This window comes from Lontra canadensis, unplaced genomic scaffold (assembly GCF_010015895.1).
Source record: "Lontra canadensis isolate GAN:19392208 unplaced genomic scaffold, GSC_riverotter_1.0 scaffold106, whole genome shotgun sequence".
Classification (NCBI taxonomy): domain Eukaryota; kingdom Metazoa; phylum Chordata; class Mammalia; order Carnivora; family Mustelidae; genus Lontra; species Lontra canadensis.
The window spans coordinates 1530003-1549772 of NW_022631100.1; the positions used below are offsets into that span (position 1 = coordinate 1530003).

Below are 19770 nucleotides of genomic sequence, written 5' to 3' on the forward strand. Positions count from 1 at the left end.
CTAATAGCCTCTACAGGGGAACAAGGGGGCGGGAGAATTGTCAGCACCCATGGTATATATTCACATGGGGCATAAATTGTCCCCAGAGAGCGGCAATACATGCCTCTAGATCATTCACCAAACTCAGACTAAGTGGGATTTTCCCCCGGTTTGTGACACTTGCAGTGAATTTGTATTAGTCTGTTTGGTTTAAAGTGGATTCTGGTTACTAACATTTTAAATGTCATTCATTCTCCATGATAGTAACACATCTCCTTTTCAGTGGGGGATTAATTAGGAAGAAAGTATGCTTAAACTTTCGGGCTGACTATAAAATTTCTTTTTAAAGGCTCATTTGGGAATGTATTTCTCCATCAATAACTTCACATCCAATGTTCAGAAATGTAAGGATCAGATAATATCGTGTTCTCTCGCCATCTACTCTCACGTATGTCAGAATATGTTGCCAACCCCAGCAAAATGCCACTACCTGTTTAATCTTCGAGATGTGTTTAAGGTGTGTTTTAAAATTCCTTCCTTAGCTTAACTTTAAATTGTAAGTTAAGGAAATGTGATTTTACTGAATTGACCTTCTCTCTCTCTCTCCCCATTTCTCCACTGTAAACATTCAGTTGTTCGAGAAGGGGGGAAAAGGAATCCAAGTTGATTAGTTTTGCTGTTCATTAGCAGTTTACCCTGAGAGCCCTTTAGAAAGAATCATTAAAACAATTCCTTGTGGAGAACTCCGTGACGAAGCCGCTCAGACTGTTAGAATATTGGCTGAGATTCTCAGTGGCAAGGGTATGACGTGGCTTTCAGTTTTGCCTTATTTCTGAGATATTATTTCTGCTCTCTGAAAATGAAAGCCTGTATGCATTTTGTAAATATGCTTGCAATTCCCATGAGCCTTGTTTTTTCCAACGGGAAATGTTGCCAACGGTGCCACCTTAGTCATTAGCCTTGATCAAATAATTTTCAGAATTAAAACATTAAGAAAAACAATTTGGGGGGGTTCAAAGCTTTTATTTATTCATCAGAGAGAGGGCACAAGCAGGGGGAACAGCAGAGGCAGAGGGAGAAGCAGGCTCCCCACTGAGCATGGAGCCCAATGTGGGACTCGATCCCAGGACCCTGGGATCCTGACCTGAGCCACGCAGGCATCCCAAGAAAAACAATTTTGGAATTCAGTTTTTCTCTCCTTACCATGGGCCTGTGGTCCAAAATAGTGCATATCATGTTTGAAATACATTATAAGTTCTTTTCATCCACATTCAGAATCTTAGAACATCAGCATGAAGAAGCTCGTCCCCAACCCCACGGGCAGCCCACCTCAGCACTATAGTCAGGACCCATGGCTTCCCAGGCCAGCGAGACCTCAGAGGCCAGGCCCAGCGGTCCTCATCCCCTCTCCCTTCATGGGGGGTGCTGTGTCAGTTTTCCCTGAGTATTAACCTGCCCATCTCATCAAAAATCTAGTTTATCACTTGGAGCAATGGACAATTCGTACCTAGATAATCGCTTCTATTTTTATGGAATCGTAAACCTGCAAAAATTGAGCCTCTACTTCACATACTACCTGCTAATGTTAAAAATCTAACGTTTCAATCCCTAACAGCTTCTCCTGGGGTTGCTGCAAGCTGAAAGGGTTGTCATCAACTCCAGAGAGATGGCCGCTCTGTTCTTTGTTCACGAAGCCACCCGAGTATTTCACGATCGCCTGATTGAATACACTGAAAAACGGCTTTTCTATCAACTTCTCTCAAAGGAAATTGAGAATTATTTTCAGGTAAACCTCTATTTTAAAAATTATTTTAAATGGTTATCTTGGGCAAAGGGTTTGTTTCCTGAAAGCCCTCCGCTGTTCCTATAACATTAGTAACAACATTATTAACAATCCCATTTTCCACTTGATAATTAATGTCTAAATGAGCATAGTTTTGATAGGATGGAAATGACAAGGTCTTGATGTCCTTGGCCTTCACCAGCCCTGATCCCGCTCATGTTTCTCCAGGACTGGTGGAAGTGCTCAGTCTCCGTAGCTCCAGCCCCTTGAACTTTGGTCTCTGTGGTGTCCCTGGACTCCAGGTCCGGAAGGAAGGAGAGCAGTTCAGGAGACTGAGCCCCACCACAAGTCTGGTGGGGAAGCAGAGGGGGGATCTCAGCAACTTTGCGAGGCCATGTGCAAGCTCCTCTTGAGAGAACTGGGGGGTCCTTCAGAATTCCTTCCAGAGGTGGCTCCTCCTTCCTCTTCTGTCTTCTTTGGTGGTGCTGCTTTCTCTTGCCCTGTTCATAGGAGGCCAGGAAATAGAATGAATTCACAATAGGAAAAAAGAAGACTTTCGGGTATGAGCCTTATATCTAGATATACAGACATGCATGCAAACACATTTACATAGATCTGTGTTCCTGTGTATATATGTGTGTGTACTGTGTACATGTATATATGTATGTTTAAGACTAGTCACAAATCCAGAAGGCTTTTAAAAGGCTTTTAAAAAATATTTTCTAGACCCTCCCATCATTATTTCCTTTTAGTGTAAGCTCTCTGCTCTTCAGCCCAGATCCTCCTTGACGGAACTGTTCACGGTAGCGCACAGCCCCACCCTCCCATCTCCACGGAGCAATCGGGGCAGTCCTCTCTCACCTGCACGTCGCCACTCACTGTGGAGTCCCGCAGACGTGGCCCAGTGTCCCTGGGGCTGCTCTTCCATGACACGTCAGACTCCTTTCCTCCCTACTTTTCCCGTTTGCCCTGCTCAGAGACAAGACTCCCCAGCCCACTCGTGTACTCTTCCTGCTTTCCTTCCCCTGGCAGCCTGAGAAGCAGTTGAATATAGAGGCTCCCTACATGGACCCTGCCCATCTTCAAAGCCCAGCCCCTCCCCTGAGCAGGTATGGAGCTGTGGCAGGGGATCCCCGTGTCTCCACACCCTTGTCTCTGAAGTTGGGGTAGCAGCTATACCCACCTGGGAGGCTGTGTTGAGAATCAGCAGTGCTCATTTGAGGTTAGAGCAGTTACTGATATACAGTAAGTGCCCAATAAATGTAAGCTGTGGGGAAGAACTGGACCTTGTGTCTACATTTCAGATACAGACAGGTGGATTAGCAGAAAGAACCTGAACTCAAGAGTCAGACCTGGGTTTGTCTTCTAAGTCCAACTCATGGTGCTAGGACTGCTTCAGGCTCAACATGCAAAACCACTTGCAAAACCATTCCCAGGCTTTGCCCACTGCACTCCTAGCTCCACCTGGTGCCTGGGCCCGATGTTGCCCACCTTGGTGACCGGTGGCACTCTCCCAGCCTGCATCCATGCCAGAAACGGCAGCCCCTCAGCCCCATGTCCTAGCCGGAATGCAGGGCATCTCCCCCGCCTCTGCTCCACACTTCTGGGACCCCTCTGGCCATCCTTCCAGATTCAGCTCATCCTTCCTCCTTCAGTGGGTGTTGCTGGCCAACACCGCACACTTTCCAGCTTGAGGGTCCCTTCTTTGTGTTCTCGGAGGACTGTGGACTTTCCTATCCTAGAACTCATTATAATGTAGTTACTTATCTTTCTCTCTAAGCTTATGGATTCTGTGAGAACAAACTCACTGATTCCTGTCTCTTCCTAAATTGCCAGAATCCGGCATCCTTTCTTCCTCTCCATTGGTGCTCGATAAAGATAACTGGGAGGAAGGAAGAATGGAGGGAGGAGGGATGGAGAAACTTTGCTAAAATAATGAAAGAGAGCTCATTCCTGCCCCGGGTGAAGTTCACAAAATCCCTCCTATAAATAGCCCCTACAGTCCAGGTTTCAGGCTTTGCCAGACCAACCAAGCAACAGATGTAGAGGTGGTTGGTCGTGACCTCGCGCGTGCTTCAGGGACACACGGCTTGCCCTTACAGCAGGAACAGCTACAAGACCCCAAATCGAAGACATACTAACCCAATCTTCCTTAAAGAGAGAAAGATACAAATTATATCTTATATAAATTATATCTTATATAAAAAAAAGATATAAATTATACCTCAGTGCTCTGAGGATTTGGGTTTATATAGTATCATTTAATCAGTTGGTTGGCTGGCTTCTTTTCATTTTTAAAAAAATAAAATGTGATAATGCTAACAGTCTTTGCACTTGCAATGTGGCAGACACTGTTTCCAGAGCTTTCTATATCATTACTCATCTCAATCTATATAATGCCTCCGTGATGGAGGTCCTCTTGCTATCCTCACTTTACAGATGAAGAAACTGAGGCAGAGTAGGGTGAAGAACTTGCCCCAGGTTACACAGTTAGGTAAGTGGTGGAGTCCAACCAACCCAGGACAGCGGACTCCAGATACCCTTTTACCCATCATGGTGTCCTGCCACCCAACTGTGTCTCCTGGGTGCCTGCTAGGAATTTCCAGCGCTAAACACAGGCTGGCGGGGAAGGGGGTTGCTGAGACCCACGTGGAAGACCCACGTGGGTACTGTGCGGGTGCAGCACTTTCTGATAGAACACCATTTGGTCTCCTTTGCAACCCTTGTATTGTACTGTGTGTATTTCAAAACACCATTGTGAGAAAAGGTCCATTGGTTTCACTGCCAACACCGGTCCACAGCGCCCAAAAGGCAAAGAGCTCCCGAGGCCTACCTTGATCTGCTGTGCCAAGAGCTTCTCTGATGCAGATCTGTTACATTAGTTTTGATAACGAGTAGAATTTGGCTATTAACACGTACTCCTAAATGATCATCTTACAATAGGTTCAGTGGACCAAAGAGAAACTGATGAACGACTCAACTGTATTTGTGGATTTCTTGGATATAAACAAGGCCCATAGGAAAAAGATCTACCGGAACACCAATGACTACCATAAACTTGCCAACGTACTGAATGAATTCCAAATGAAGTTGAGCTCCGCGTCTTTGGAGGTACAGACAGACATGCTCTGTGTAGACTCTGAGGAGTGTGTGTGAATGTGTAGGTGTGTGTACACAGGTCATTTACATACACGCACACAGATGGCTATATTTATTTCACAGCAGATATTTCCAAGGCATGTGTGTGCGTATGAGAGAAAGGGGGGCACCTGGGTGGCTCAGTCAGTTAAGCATCCAACTCTTGATTTGGGCTCAGGTTGTGGTCTTGGGGTCATGGGATCGACCCCTACATTGGGCTCCGTGCTCAACTGGGCGTCTACTTGGGATTCTCTCTCCCTCTGTGCATGTGCAAAGGAGCAGCAGGGAGCAGCATCTCTGGCACCACTGCCCGGGGCAGACAGGTGTCAGACGAGAGGCCCTGAAGAAACTGTAGACGCCCCAGTCCCATTTCCTGGGACTCTTCCCTCAGCAGGAGGCACCCCAAGACAGAGCCGCAGCAGAACCACACCGATGCTGTTGTTCTCGTCCTTCTCTTCCCTCGAGCCTGTGACTCCTGTGGTCCTGCTCCCGGCAACACTGGCATAGGGACAGTCCTCCTGATGCACCTTGATTTCTCATGGATGTAAATCAGCTTAATGAGTCTAGGTTGCTGGATTACCAAAATCGTCCCTCTCACTCCCGGATCCTTGTACCTAAAACTGCAGTGAACCTTCGCTATTTCTGTGCCTGTCAGCAATTGATCTGTCCCATTTCCTCCACCAGATTTTTCATTCCATGGTGTTCTTCAAGGAAGCCATAGAGCACATCGCCAGAGCTGCGAGGGTCCTTCGGCAGCCAGGGAGTCACATGCTACTGGTAGGAGTTTAAATTATTCCATAGTTTCAAAATAAGTTTCAAAATAACAACTGAGGGAATCTGATAAAATCTACCTCACTTACAGAAGTTTTATTTATGCAGACTTTCTCTTTGTGAAAGCTTGCACCCCCTGATTCCCATACAGGGTGACCTTCCTCTCTGGAGCTTGCGTAAGAAATGTTTCAGCACATAAAAATGCTTGTTTTGGGAAATCATTTGATGTGAACAGAAGTGATAAGCAGGCAGCATCTCTAGCATATCCTCAAACCAATGTTGTCTCTGTGCAGACAAATCTTGACTTTGAAGATGGTACATTTCCTGGAATATCGATTTAGAAACTTGAGTCTTCGCACAAAGTTCTACCGCTCATGAAAACAAGTGGGCGTTAAATTTTTGGAAGATCCCCAAATAACTTGAACAGAGAAAAGCTTTCAGAAGGCTAAATAAAATCCAACACATGCAGCCAATTATAGGAATCACAGTATTTATGAACATTGAAGCTGTTGCTTATGCCTATTATTTATGTATTTTATACCTCTGTTATTTATAACTAGTTACTTAATCCACATCATTTTTTCCCAAAATGACTTGTTTTGCATTCAGAACTACTAGAACTTTATTTAAACAGACATGTATTAAGACTGATTAAAAGGAATTAAAAACTAAAAAATAGAATTAAGGCAAAAATACAAAAGCAAATATTTCCTCCACCGAAACTATTTCTTTACTAACCTTGCCCACCTCACAGATGCCACCAACATAGATCTACCGCTCTAGCCAGAAACCCAGGAACCCCTTGTTCTGGATGCTTTTCTGTCGCGCCCCACACTACATCCCGCAATAGAGCTTCCAAAATATATCTCAAGTCTGCCCTCGTTTGCATCTCGATTGCCACCACCCTGCCCAAACCACTCCCACCGCCCCCAGGACTCCTGCTTCCCCAATCTAAAATATATCTTCTACCCTCCCCTCAGCCCCTGTCACTCTGTCCCTTTTTTCTGCTTTTTCTCCCTAGACCTTAGCATTATCTGATCTTATGTATTTAAGTTTTCATTTATTTATTATCTGTCTCCACATTTAGAATATAAGCTCCATATGATATATGGTTTTCTCTATTTCAGTTAATAATGGATTATTTTTAACTCCCAAATGGCACAAACTCTCAGTTTGCTTATTTTACCAATAACAAGTGAGTTTACAAAGAGTTGTCAATTCTGAAATCCTGAGAATGCATTCAGAGCATTTGTAAAAGACCTAATGCTCAATTAGATATTTACCTCTTTAGCAATGCTTTCTCATGACCCTTTCGTCCTATCAGAGCCCCTGTTAAAAATACAAGGTAAAGCATGGCAAGTCCCTGTTTCCTCCCTGATCCTGGGACTGTTTTGCCCAATTAAACATCATCAGCGGATCCACAGAGCTTTGCCCTGCGATTCACTTGTGTAAAATGGTAAGGTAACCGGAAGCTGACCTAGCCTGCAAGGCTTCCGCAGGGATTAGCATCTAGAGGGAACATAATGACTTGATGAAGAACGTTTAAAACACATTTTAAAAAACCGTCATCATCTAGATTGGTCAATTCAAATGAGATTAGTTGAATAGACAAAGAAGTAAAAGGCAAATCACACGTGCCTTGTTAAACGTCAGCATTTTACTGCACCTGCGTTGTATGACTGAATTACCGGCACAGGAAAGCGAGCTTCTAGAGGCTGCGCTCCTGCCTTGATGCATGACCCGCCTTTTCCATTGCCAACGCCGGCAACGTGCCATACTTCTAGCCCTTCATCAGCTGTCTCACATCTCCCTTTGTCTCTCTGACCACAGCCAGGAAAGATTCCCTGCTGGTTAGGACTCGTGTGTTTATTTATTTATTTATTTTTATTTATTCGACAGACAGAGATCACAAGTAGGCAGAGAGGCAGGCAGAGAGAGGAGGAAGCAGGCTCCCTGCTGAGCCAAGAACCGGATGCAGGGCTCGATCCCAGGACCCCGGGATCATGACCTGAGCCTAAGGCAGAGGCTTTAACCCACTGAGCCACCCAGGCACTCAGAACTCGTGTGTTTAGAGTGAACTCAACCAGGTTATCCAAAATCGTCTCCCCATTTCAAGGTCCTTAATGTCATCACATTGACAAAGTCTCTTTTGCCATACAAGAGCACAGGCTCTAGGGATCATGAGGTGACACATTTGGGGGTGAAGGTGGCAAAGATATTATAGTACCTACCACAGACAGTATAAATATATTTTTCTTTTAACTACTTTCCAAGATAGGTGCATAAAACAGTAATTACAAAACTATTTTTGGGCTAATAACATAAAGATTTAGTATATATAATAATAACAAAAAGAGAAAGGAGCAAATGGAGCTATTCTGGAGCAGACTTTCTCTATTTTACCGGAATTAAGTTAATATTAATCTGGAGTAGATAAAAAAATTAAAATATACAGTGTAATTCCTAGAGAAACCATCAAAAAAAAACCCTAAAAAAATACATAACATAAAATAACAAAAGAGTTAAAATAGAACTCTAGAAAAAATAGTGAGTTAACACCATGAGAAGGTTAGAGGAGAAACAAAGGGGGAAAAGACACAAGACATTGAAAAACAGCAATATGGTAGATGTAAATCAAATCATATCATTCATAACAGTAAATATATATGTACTAAATGTTGCAATAAAAAAGCAGAGATTAGGGGCACCTGGGTGGCTCAGTGGGTTAAAGCCTCTGCCTTTGGCTCGGGTCATGATCCCAGGGTCCTGGGATCAAGCCCCACATTGGGCTCTCTGCTCAGCGGGGAGCCTGCTTCCTCCTCTCTCTCTGCCTACTGTGATCTCTGTCTGTCAAATAAATAAATAAAATCTTTTTTTAAAAAAAAGCAGAGATTGTAGGACAGGATTTTTTTTTTAAATCTAATCATATGCTGTCAACAGGAATTGCATTTTAGATTCAGAAACACAAAGTAGTTGAAAATAGAAAGATGGTTGGGGTGCCTGGGTGGCTCAGTCTGTTAAGCATCTGCCTTCAGCTCAGGTCATGATCCCAGGGTTCTAGGATGGAGTCCTGCACCGGGTCTTCTACTCAGTGGGGAGTCTCTTGCTCCCTCTCCCTCTGCTGCTCCCCTGCTCTCTTTCTCTCTCTGACAAATAAATAAATAAAATCTTTAAAAAAGAAAAAAAATGGAGAAAGATAATTCATGCCAATAAACCCCATAAGAGAGTTGGAGTGGTTATACTAATAGCAAACAAAATAGACTTTTCAGGGGGAAAAAATAAGTGTTGGAGAAAAAAGAAAGATGTTATAATGATAAAAGCATCAATCATCAGAAAGATATAACAATTATAAACACACACACCTAACAGCTAAGCCCCAAAATATGTGAAGCCAAACAGACAGAATTGAAGAGAAAAAAATAAGCAGTTTAACAGTAATGATTGGAATCTTCGATATCCCCACTCTCAACCTTTGCTAGAGCAACTAGATAAAAAACCAGCAGGGATATAAATATGTCAACAATACTGTAAAACAATTTGACCTCATTGACATAGACACCAGACTCCTTCCCTCCAACTGCAAAATACACATTCTTCTCAAGCACACATGGAACATTCTCCAGCATAGACCACGTGCCAGGCTGTAGAACAAAACTCAATACATTTTAAAGGACTGAAGTCATTCAGAGTACATCCTCAGAACACAACAGAATTAAAGTAGAAATCAATAACAGAAAGAAATTTGAAATATTCCCAAAAATGTGGAATTTTTGCAATATACTGTTAAATAACCAGTGAATGAAAGAAGAAATCTCAAAACCTATTGGGAAATATTTTGAGATAAATTAAAACACAGCAAACACAAAGCAGTACTTAGAGGGAAATGTGTGTAAGATATAAAGGCCTAAATTTAAAAAAAGAAAAACCTCATATAACCTAACCTCCCACTTTAGGAAACTAAAGAAGGAAAGAAAACTAAACCCCAAAGCAAGCAGAAAGAAGGAATTGATAAAAATGAGAGAAGTAGAGAACAGAAAAAGAATAGAGAATATCAATGAAACCAAAGGTTTGTTCTCTGAAAAGATGAACAAAATGGACAAGCCAAGAGAAAAAGAGGAAAAAGAGTCCATTATTAAAATTATTAAAACCAGGAATTAGAGAGAGGACATAACTACCAACATTACAGAAACAAAGGATTGTAAGAGAAGAGTATATGAACAACTGTGTGCTGGCACATTGGATACCCTCAATGAAATGGACACTTGCTTGGAAGACACAGATGACTGAGCCAAAGAAAGAGGAAATCTGAAAGGACCTAAACAAAGAGATTGAATTGGGAATTTGAAAACTTCCCGTGAAGAAAAGCGCAGGGCTGAACACTTCCCTGGAGAATTCTACCAAACATTTAAGGAAGAATGATATAGTTGTAAAATTCCTACACAAAATATTAACGAACTGAATGCAATAATATATAAGCATCAGGTGCCATGACCAAGTGAGATTTATCTTGGGAATGCATGTTTGACTAAACATCCAAAACTTGGTAATATAAAGCACCGTATTAATAGAATATAAGGCAAAACCACATGACCATTTGTGCAGAAAATGTGTTTGATAAAATCTAATACCATTAATAATTTTTTTTAAAACTCTTTAGCAAAAACGAATAGGAGGGAACTTCACCAGCCTAATAAAAGGCATCTGTGGAAAACTTACATGCTTAAAGATGAAAGACTAAATGTTTTTCCCCTAAGACTGGGAACAAAACAAAGATGTTTTTCTCTCTCAATTTCTGTTCAACCCTACACTGGAGTTTGTAGCCAGTGCAATTAGATAAGAAAAAGAAGAAAAAAGGCATCCAGATACTTACCTTACAGGAAGTAAAACTGTCTTTATTCACATTCCACATAATCCTGTTTATAGAAAATCCTAAGGATAAACTACCCAATTAAAAACAGACACCTCACAAAAGCACATAAAAAGATTCTCAATATCATTTGTTGTTAGGGAAAACAATCTGGTGCCATTTCACACCTGTTAAAATGACCAAATTTTTTTAAAAAGAGGGGGGATAGTAGGAATTGCTAGTAAGATAGCAACAGGAACTCTTCATTTTTTTTGCTAATGGGAATGTAGAATGACACAGTCACTTAGAAAGATAGCTTAGTGGTTTTTTACAAAGCTAAAGATAGCCTTATGATATAGTCTAGCAATATGCTCCTATGTATCTACCTAACATATTTGAAAACTTAGATCCTCAAAAAAAAAAAAAGCCTTCCCATGCATAATTATAGTGACTTTATTCAAAAACTGGCCACTACCAATATGTCCTTCAGTAAGTGATAAACTGGGGTACAATGGAATATTTTTCAAAGATAAAAAAAAATGAGATATCAAGCCACAAAAAAACATGGACAAATCTTAAAGGCATATTGCTAACTGAAAGAAGTCAGTCTGGAAATACAGCACACCATATGATTCCAATTATATGACATTCTGGGAAAGATAAAACTATGGTGATGGTAAAGAGATTGGCGGTTGCCAAGGGTTTGGAGAGAGGAAGGAAGGTGAAACACAAGATATTCGAGTGGTGACACTGTTCTGTGCAATGCTGTAATGATGAGTACATGACACCATACATTTGTCAAAGCCCATGAACTTCACAGCACAAAGAGCAAACCTTAGTGTATGGTAGTTTCAAAAAACCATTTAAGAGGTCTGGGGAGTCCCAGGATGGAATGCAGAAAGTGACAAAACAAGCGAACTATGTGCAGGAATCTCCCTGAAGAGGGTGGGAGGGAAAGGAACTGACTAAGAAAGTTTGGAAATGAGCGGACTCTGTAAGACTAATGTCGAGATACACTGTAAGTCTGCACTGTACTGTAACTAATCAAGTAGTTTCCTGTGGGAGTGAGGTCACCATTCTGATAGCACTGTGCGTATGTATCCCAGCTGAGTAACTAAGTAGAGGGTGGCAGGTGGTGGGAGCCAGTGTTCTCACGGTTGCAGCAGGAGCTTACAGAAGCAAGGGGAAGAGGCTAGAGTGATCCCTGTGGTGATGGATGAGAGTTGAAGACAGCAGTTGAACTCGTGTTTGGTTTCATGTATATGGTTATAACAGACATATTTACAGGAATGGGTGTATGCGAAGGTTAGCATACGAAATTGGAGCATAACTCTGCACTCCTTCACTGTGAGCTTTAGTGATTTTCTCCCGAAGGATGTGTGTGAAAAGTGTGAAAAGGGGAAAAACAAGAACTTCACAATGGAGAAGCCTGACATTCACTACTTTATCTAGGTGACCAAGGTCCACAATCAATGGTGATAAATCATGTTGATAAAAGGCACTTTATCCCCGTGGTCTTCCCTCCCAGAAACACATAACCCCAGTCTAGTCAGAAGGAAAACATCAAGAAAATCTCAAACAAGAGCCATTCTACAAAATGCCTGACCAGCACGCTTCAAACCAATCAGTGTCATCAAAAGAAAACAAACAAAAAAAAGAGTCTGAAACTGTCATAGTCAAGAGGAGCCTCAGGAAATAGAACTAGTAAAAATAATATGTCCTTGATGGGATCCTGGGACAGAAAGAGAATGTTAGGTAAAAACTAAGGAATTTTGAATAAAGTATGGATTCCAGTTAATAATAATGTATTGATACTGTTTCATTTAATGGTAACAAGTATATCCTACTAGTTAGATGTCCGTAGGGGAAATGGAATGTGGGGTGTATGAAAATTCTCTTTTCTATCTTGGCAATTTTACTGTGAATCAGAAACTCTCCTAAAATCAAAAAGTTTATTTTTTTTAAGGGGAGAAAGGTTTAACAAAAGAGGCACAAATGCAAGCAAGTCTATGAGAAGACTACCCGCCATCATGAACCGTTAGGGAAAGGCTCTGGGAACGCCATGGAGATAGCAGCACGCGCAGGTGCTGGCAGGGCTGTGGATAAGCCGGAACCCGTGCACGTGGCCAGCACGGATGTAAAGTAGTACACCTGCTTTGAATAACAGTTTGAGGATTTCTCATGACGTTGACCCTGATTTACCCTTTAACGGAGCAGTTCCGTTTCTCTGTCTGTACAAGAGAAAGCAAACGTTTGCTGGACAACGTGCACATGCGTGTTCCCGTGAGCATCGTCGGAATAGCCACGAGGTGGACGTGCTCCCAAGCATCCATCAGTAGGTCCCATCCAGGAGGATACTACTGAGCAAAAAAAAAGGGACAGACGGCAGATAGACGCTCCCACATGCAAGAACCACAAAGCTGTCATGCTAAGTGAGGAGGCAGATGCTGAAGACTTCGTGTGTATGATTCAGTGGCTAGGAAAGCTACAGAGACGGAAGGTGTGCTAATGGTTGCCTGGGCCTGGGGTCGAGGAATGACTACTAACAGGCCTGGGGTGTCCAACTATTCTAAGATGGATTTACTGGTTGAAAACCTGTAGATTTACTAAAAATCATTGAATTATACACATAAAAAGAAGTGTAGTCTGTAAGTTACACCTCAGCACAGCTGCTAAAAAAGGCAATACTTTTTCATTTATACTGGAGAGCACCTAAGGGTCGGTTGCTCAGAATAAAGGGGGAAAGACCTATCTAAATTCTTCTAAATGAAAAGTCAAATACTGGCAATAATGTAACAATTCATAAACATGTCAATGCTATTTTTTCAGATTGTGTTCTTGTTCCAGTCAGGTTGTCTCATATATTTCAAGAGACTACACAGAGACAATGTGTCTGCAAGCCCTATGGAACTTTGATAAATACTTTGGTTATATTTCACGTATTTCCCAAAAAGATTCTTGGTATTTTTGCTGATAGGAAACTATCCATTGTAAGGTGTCTAGGACATACATAGGAATCATGTGTTAGGTTGTTCTTCTCACACAGATCGGAATAGACGGCTGTGGGAAGGAGACCTGCGCCACCCTGGCCTGTTACTTGACAGAATGCAAACTCTACCGAGTGCCCACATCCCGCAATTATGCCTACATCGAATTCAAAGAAGACTTTAAAAGGGGCTTCATTCAAGCTGGACTGGAAGGGAACCCCACTGCTTTGATAGTTACTAGTTTAAACTCAAAGCAGGTCAGTACTTTTTGTCTTCAGCATTTGCTAGCATTTTCCATGTAAGTAGTGTCCCCCACCCCCATTTAATATTTGAAAAGAAAGTTTGGTCCTGCCAGCCTGCCCTGGTTTTCCCACTGTCCTGTCCTTACCCACTCACAGCCCATAGTGTTTATATACTTGTCCTCCTGCTGCAGGGAGATTTGCAAAAGCATCTTCTATCTTTATAATTTTCATTTTAATTGGCAAGTGAGAAGTCATTTGTCCATGCCACTGAACTACTAGTCCTATAGTCTGTGTTTTGGAGAAAAAAACACAGTCATCTGATTCCACCATCTCCTCTTGGGCTCACAGCGTGCCACCACAGACCCGAGGCTCCTGTTCCTCTCCTCAGTCCTCCTCTCCAACGTCACTGTCAAATTTAGGATTCTTCTTGCAGGATATGCTTTGTTGATGACATATAAGCAAAAAACGCTAATCACCCCATGACTGTTTTAACCTGGTAGGTGGCATAAACTATGCCCTTCCCCAGTCACTGGCCATGCCATCTCAGATTGATTCACTTCTTCGGGGCTAGCGTCTCTCAGCACTGTTATTCCGCGATAGTTACAAGTGTTGTTCCAAACCGCATCTTGTTTTCTCTCCTCGTACTGGGCCTCTCTTCCCAGCCTTGTGGTTTCCTTGCATATCGAGTTTTGCGAGTGAGTCCACGAGCTGTGTTGTTATCTGCTGTTCTCCAGAGTGTCCAATTTTCTACTTTAATTATATGCCCCCCCTCCCCAAATTTAAATACCCTCCTCTGTTCATCAGCTTGAAGTTTCTTGCAGCTGCTTTTCTGGATTTCAGAAGATGTCACTTCTCCCATGCTGGAGGCCTGCCATTCTAATTTAAGAAATCATTTTTCAGAGACACACTATCAGCTGGAGCTGGGCTGGATAAGCTCATTGACTCCCGTGTCATTCAGGACTTCAAGGTCACTGGATCCCTTCTCCACACTTTCCCGCTTCCTCCTGACCACATCATTGCTTTCCACATGAATCCAAAAAAATGGTGTTAGGACTAGTTAGATTAGCATTTGTGAAGTGGGACACAGGGTATTGGGTAGGGACCCATAGTTCAACAGAGCACCAAGAGCAAGATGGAAACAGAGAAGTTTCTTACAGGTCCTGGGAGAAAGACAAAGTATGCCTCGAGGGGCCGCATGGGGTGCTCAGGGTGGGGTCAGGCAGGGAGACCAGGATCCAGGACCTGTGGGTGGCATGACTTGGGCTCCCAGTCAGGACCAATTGGGCCCACTCACACCTAAAGAGTGGGGTTTGCCCACGGGGGTCTCTCTAAGGGGCGCAATAGGGCCTGCAGGCCCTGGGAGGCAGGAATGGCTGCTGAGCACAGGCTGTCGGGGAAGTCCTCCCAGCAGCTGGCACCCTCTCGTCACTCTGCGGGTGGCTCACATAGGGGGCTGGTGTCAGGGTAGGGTCCCCTCAGGCTGCCTGAGAGAATGAAACAGATGCCAAGGCAGTAGCACCCAGGGTAGGTAAGCAGACCCCCTGACCAGGAGGGAATGACCAGGGTGTTTGAGAAGCCCCATCCGTTGTCCATCAGTCATGCACGAGCCAGGAGACCAGCTGGCCCCGTGGCAGCTCTGTCAGCCCCTCCTGGAGGTTGACAAACAGCTCCCTTTCCTTCCCCTGCCCGAGACACCAGAAACCTGTGAGGGTCTCAGGAGCATCCTGAGGAGGGGATGAGACAAAGATCTTTTTTTTTTATATCATGGATTTACTCTCAAAATCAAAATGCTTATATGTTTTAATAAAAACTCCTCTTCTTTGTCCTGGGTTTCCGGTGTATTAAGGGGGGGAAATGTAAATAATTTACTCACTCCTGATTGGATATCTGTTTCATCTAAGGAGTCGTTTTTGGAGGACTTGAACAGCATTCTCAATCTGAAGAAAATACTTTACCTGTTTGAAAATGAGGAGCTGGACTCCATCGCGCTGAAGATGAGATCTGCTGAACAGTCCGGTTACATGGATAACAGGCAGTCTCTCCTTGCGTTCTTCCAGAAGGTACTCTTTTGTGGGTTGGCGTTATCAAGTTACCATGTTAAATTATGAATAGACTATGTTTATAATTCTCTACCTGAATTTCAAGCTGGATAGTTTTTTTGTTTTGTTTTTAGTTCTTTAAATGAGGTTTTTTTAAAAGATTTTATTTATTTATTTGACAGAGATCACAAGTAGGCAGAGAGGCAGGCAGAGAGAGAGGGGGAAGCAGGCTCCCTGCTGAGCAGAGAGCCCGATGTGGGGCTCGATCCCAGGACCCTGGGATCATGACCTGAGCCGAAGGCAGAGGCTTTAACCCACTGAGCCACCCAGGCACCCTTAGTTCTTTAAATGAGTTTTTAAAGTTAAAACTGGTGAGTGGATCCCGCACGCAGATACCCCACGCCCTTAAGGCAATCCAAGGTCAGGGAGGATCTGGGCGTGCCTGGCTATCAGTGGCTGAAGAGCATGGTAACAGTGACAGGCAATGACAAGAGAATAAGACAACAGGCTTATTTCTTACACTGACTTCCCTCCCTGACCATAGCTGGTAACAAGTCTGGAAAGGCAAGAGACAAGAATTCTTGCATCCCTTTAAATAACCCTGGAGTTGACCAGGAGGTGATGGGAACAGACAGAAATAATGCAGACGGAGCAGATGGTATTCACAAGGACCTCAGCAGTGGGTCCATCCGGAGACGGAGGCCAGACCATCGAGCTAAGCTTTCTGTGTCTTTAAGGCCTGATGACTGGCCAGCCACTCAGCAGTGAGAGAGGTAGGAGGTAAGATTGTGTCCAAAGGGGAAGCACACAGGCCAACTGACTTCTCGGGCCAGTTCCTGTTGCTAACGGAGTCACCTGAAGATTGACCTGACCCACCCTCCATCCTCAGTGGACACTTAGTGATCCGGCACTAGAAGATGTAAAACATCCCACAGATGGGGTCCAGAGTTGAGGGAGAACAATGACGTCACATGAATGGATGTGTAGATCGGGTTCTACTTTTAAATGCAATCATCCTAATAACTTGTGGCCCTCTGGTGCCTTATTACTAAATTGGTTTATGTAGATTGCGATTGGCAAGGAAGAGCAAAGAAGTTCTCATCAGAGAACAGTGCACTCCAGAAATAAAAAATAAACCAAGAATCCCAGTTAGAAATCAATTTTAATTATTTGTATGTCTATTTTATACTGTATTTCCAAAAATGACTTGAAGTCTCTTACAGTAATCATAGTGCGGGCATACTTGAAGCCATTAACATTGAGTATCTTCGAGAAGGAGTTTGGGGATGGGTAGAGCAAAGAGAGGTAACTTCATTTTTAATTTAAACGTTTCTCTGTTGTATGAATTCCGCATTGAACAGTTTGATTTGCTTTCATACATTTTTTAAAGACAGAAAGGAGGAAAAAGAATCTTACACTTTCCTCTGCTTTCAGCTTTACCACACTTCTTTGGCAAAGGTTGCTTGATACTCAGACATCTTTCACTTTTTACAAATTGAACTGTTTGAGTAGAAAGGAACATTGAATCCCTGAAGCTGCTTTCAGTAATGTGGTTTCATTGAGAGTGATGTACGGACATGAGGACAGACCCTGCGCCCATGCCAGTCCTTCCAAGGAGCCAGGAACAGCAGCCGCACAGCCCAACCTCATGAGAGGAAGGATGCGGGGAGATTTCATGGAGACCAGCACTTTGAGGAAGACCTGCAAAACTGTAGAGGCTCCAATACCGTGTAGCGCTCGCCCACAGTGTCCGTCCGTCTCTCTCCTGGCCTTCAGCTTTCACTCTGACCACTTCCCAAGTTCAGTTTCTGGGCATCTTAGTGGCACACCAACCCAGAGCAAAGGCTAAAATAGACCCTCTCCCCTCTGGTGGAAGGTCCCCTACTGAGCAGGGCCGAGCACCACACTCTCTCGTGTGACCTGGTTCATTGAGGGGATGTTCATGTGGAGCACCACCTGGCCACTTTCCTCGTGAGAACTCCACAGGGCTGGCACGTCCCTGTGGAAGGCGCTCAGTGGGCACCTGCGTGACCTCTACTGAAGAATGGAAACAAGTTCCAAATGCAATTTTTAATGTATTATTTTTTCCAAAGCAGGGGATTCCATTTCAACAGCTTGCATCTCTATTAATTTTCAGAGGATCCATAAAAACCTTCATATTTTTATGACCATGAGTCCGACAGGACCGACCTTCCGCCAGCATTGTAGAGCCTACCCCTCCATGATCACCACCTGCACTATCGACTGGTATGAGAAGTGGCCGAAAGAGGCTCTCCTTGTCGTAGCCAATTCTTTCTTAAGAGAAAAGGTGTATTTAAAGAACAGACAGGTAAATGCAACCTCTTAAAAATCAGATCCAAAGGAAGATTTCAGGATGTTAACGCATCTGGCAGAATTATGTCTCTCAAGAGCAGTGAATCCTAGGGAGGCAAAAACAGGCAGCTCTGGGCAAAACTCTGAAATAGGTCAAGTGTTGGCCTTGACTCTTTATCAGTTCCCGGTCCCTTTTGCCCACTGACCCGCCCTGTGTCAGAGATGCCCAGATTCCTCACTGCCCGGGTCTCTGCACTCCCCTGATCCAGGGTGAGCAGCAGGTTTCTCCGAAGGGAAACAGCCCCCAGTGGGGACACTACAGCCTTCGGGGTACTCCCTGTCAGGCTCTCTGACTGGCCTATAACCAACCACCTACAAGAGGAGCTGAGAATTCATGAGCCACACTAAGTACGAATCTTTCCTAGTGCTGCCCGAAATGCAGCACGGCACCTGGAAAAGGGCTCACGACACTACTTGACAAATGTTCAAGGAAAGCGAAGGCCAAGGGCAGAGTCAGGAAGAAATGCAGCTGGGCTCAAGGGGACTGGGTGACTGGCCAACCCTGGTGGGCTAGAGGTGGGCACCAGGGCTAGGTTGTGTCTCCGAATTTTCTCCAAAACTAAGCGAGGGACGCTTTCTCCTCTAGTTTTCCCATCCACATATCAGTATATCCTTTGAGCCCTGACATTTTCTCAGCTTTATTTTACTCAAGGAGGACAAGTGGAGTCTCTTGTAATTGATAACCTGCTTTAGGGAAGAAAGATGGGAGATTTAAAAAAGAAAACAAACCATGAACCCAGGCCATTGGTGATGGCCCCCTAAATCCTCAGATGGCTATAGCATAAATGAGGGTAAGGCCCAGGAGGGAGAGTCTGGCATGTCCTTAACCACGGGCCCTATCATTGCTTCATCCCCCACCACCATCCAACCCACTGAAGCATCTCTATTCTTGGTCCCATTCAACCAGGGCCTTTTTTTCCTCCTTCCCACACCTCAGAATGAAAAACTATTCCAAGTTATTTATTTTCTCTTTCTTTATGTGTACTGGGTTGTTTTCTCTTGATTCTTAATATCTTGCAGAACTTAAAAGAAAAACTTGCCCCAGCGTGTGTCCAAATCCACAGAAGTATAGAAGACTTGAATACAAAATACTTCGAGAAAACCAAAAGGCATTACTATGTCACTCCCAGTAGCTACTTGCGGTTCATGGATACATTTGCTCACATTTTGAGGTCACGAGAGAAGGACATGCAAGCAAAGAGGTAAGACTTTGAGACCAAATTTTTAAAAAAGTATATATATACATATATAGATGTAAATACACACACACACACACACACACACACACACACATATACATATAATCGGTGCTTTTAATTTTAGAAAGAAACACAAATACAAAAGGAGCCCAAATCTGCTTTTCCCGGGGTCCGGGGAGGATAGGCAGCAGCGGCACAAGCCCTTCAGAGAGGTCCGGCATTGAGGGCTGCCCGTTGGTGGAGACAGGGCGCACACACGCAGCCAGGGAAGAGGCCGTTGTTCAATCACATCGTGAAAGCCCGAGCAGCCGCGGGAGCCACTGGCCAGTGCCTTTATCCTGGGGACAACACTGACATACCGGGAGCCTGATGTCACAGACAGCGGGCGGGATGCGCTGGGGCTGCAGAGCCCG

General features: G+C 43.8%; 1 protein-coding gene across 1 annotated transcript in view; it reads left to right on the top strand.

Annotated features, from left to right (window-relative positions):
* Window positions 1-19770, top strand: part of DNAH14 (dynein axonemal heavy chain 14) — a 307787-nt gene that overhangs the window by 197983 nt on the left and 90034 nt on the right. Inside the window, exons 50-57 of the mRNA XM_032838780.1 lie at window positions 329-496; window positions 1595-1765; window positions 4706-4873; window positions 5585-5677; window positions 13564-13761; window positions 15648-15806; window positions 17923-18114; window positions 19179-19360. Of these exons, the coding sequence (XP_032694671.1) occupies window positions 329-496; window positions 1595-1765; window positions 4706-4873; window positions 5585-5677; window positions 13564-13761; window positions 15648-15806; window positions 17923-18114; window positions 19179-19360 (1331 nt within the window). The remainder of the gene's footprint in view (window positions 1-328; window positions 497-1594; window positions 1766-4705; window positions 4874-5584; window positions 5678-13563; window positions 13762-15647; window positions 15807-17922; window positions 18115-19178; window positions 19361-19770) is intronic.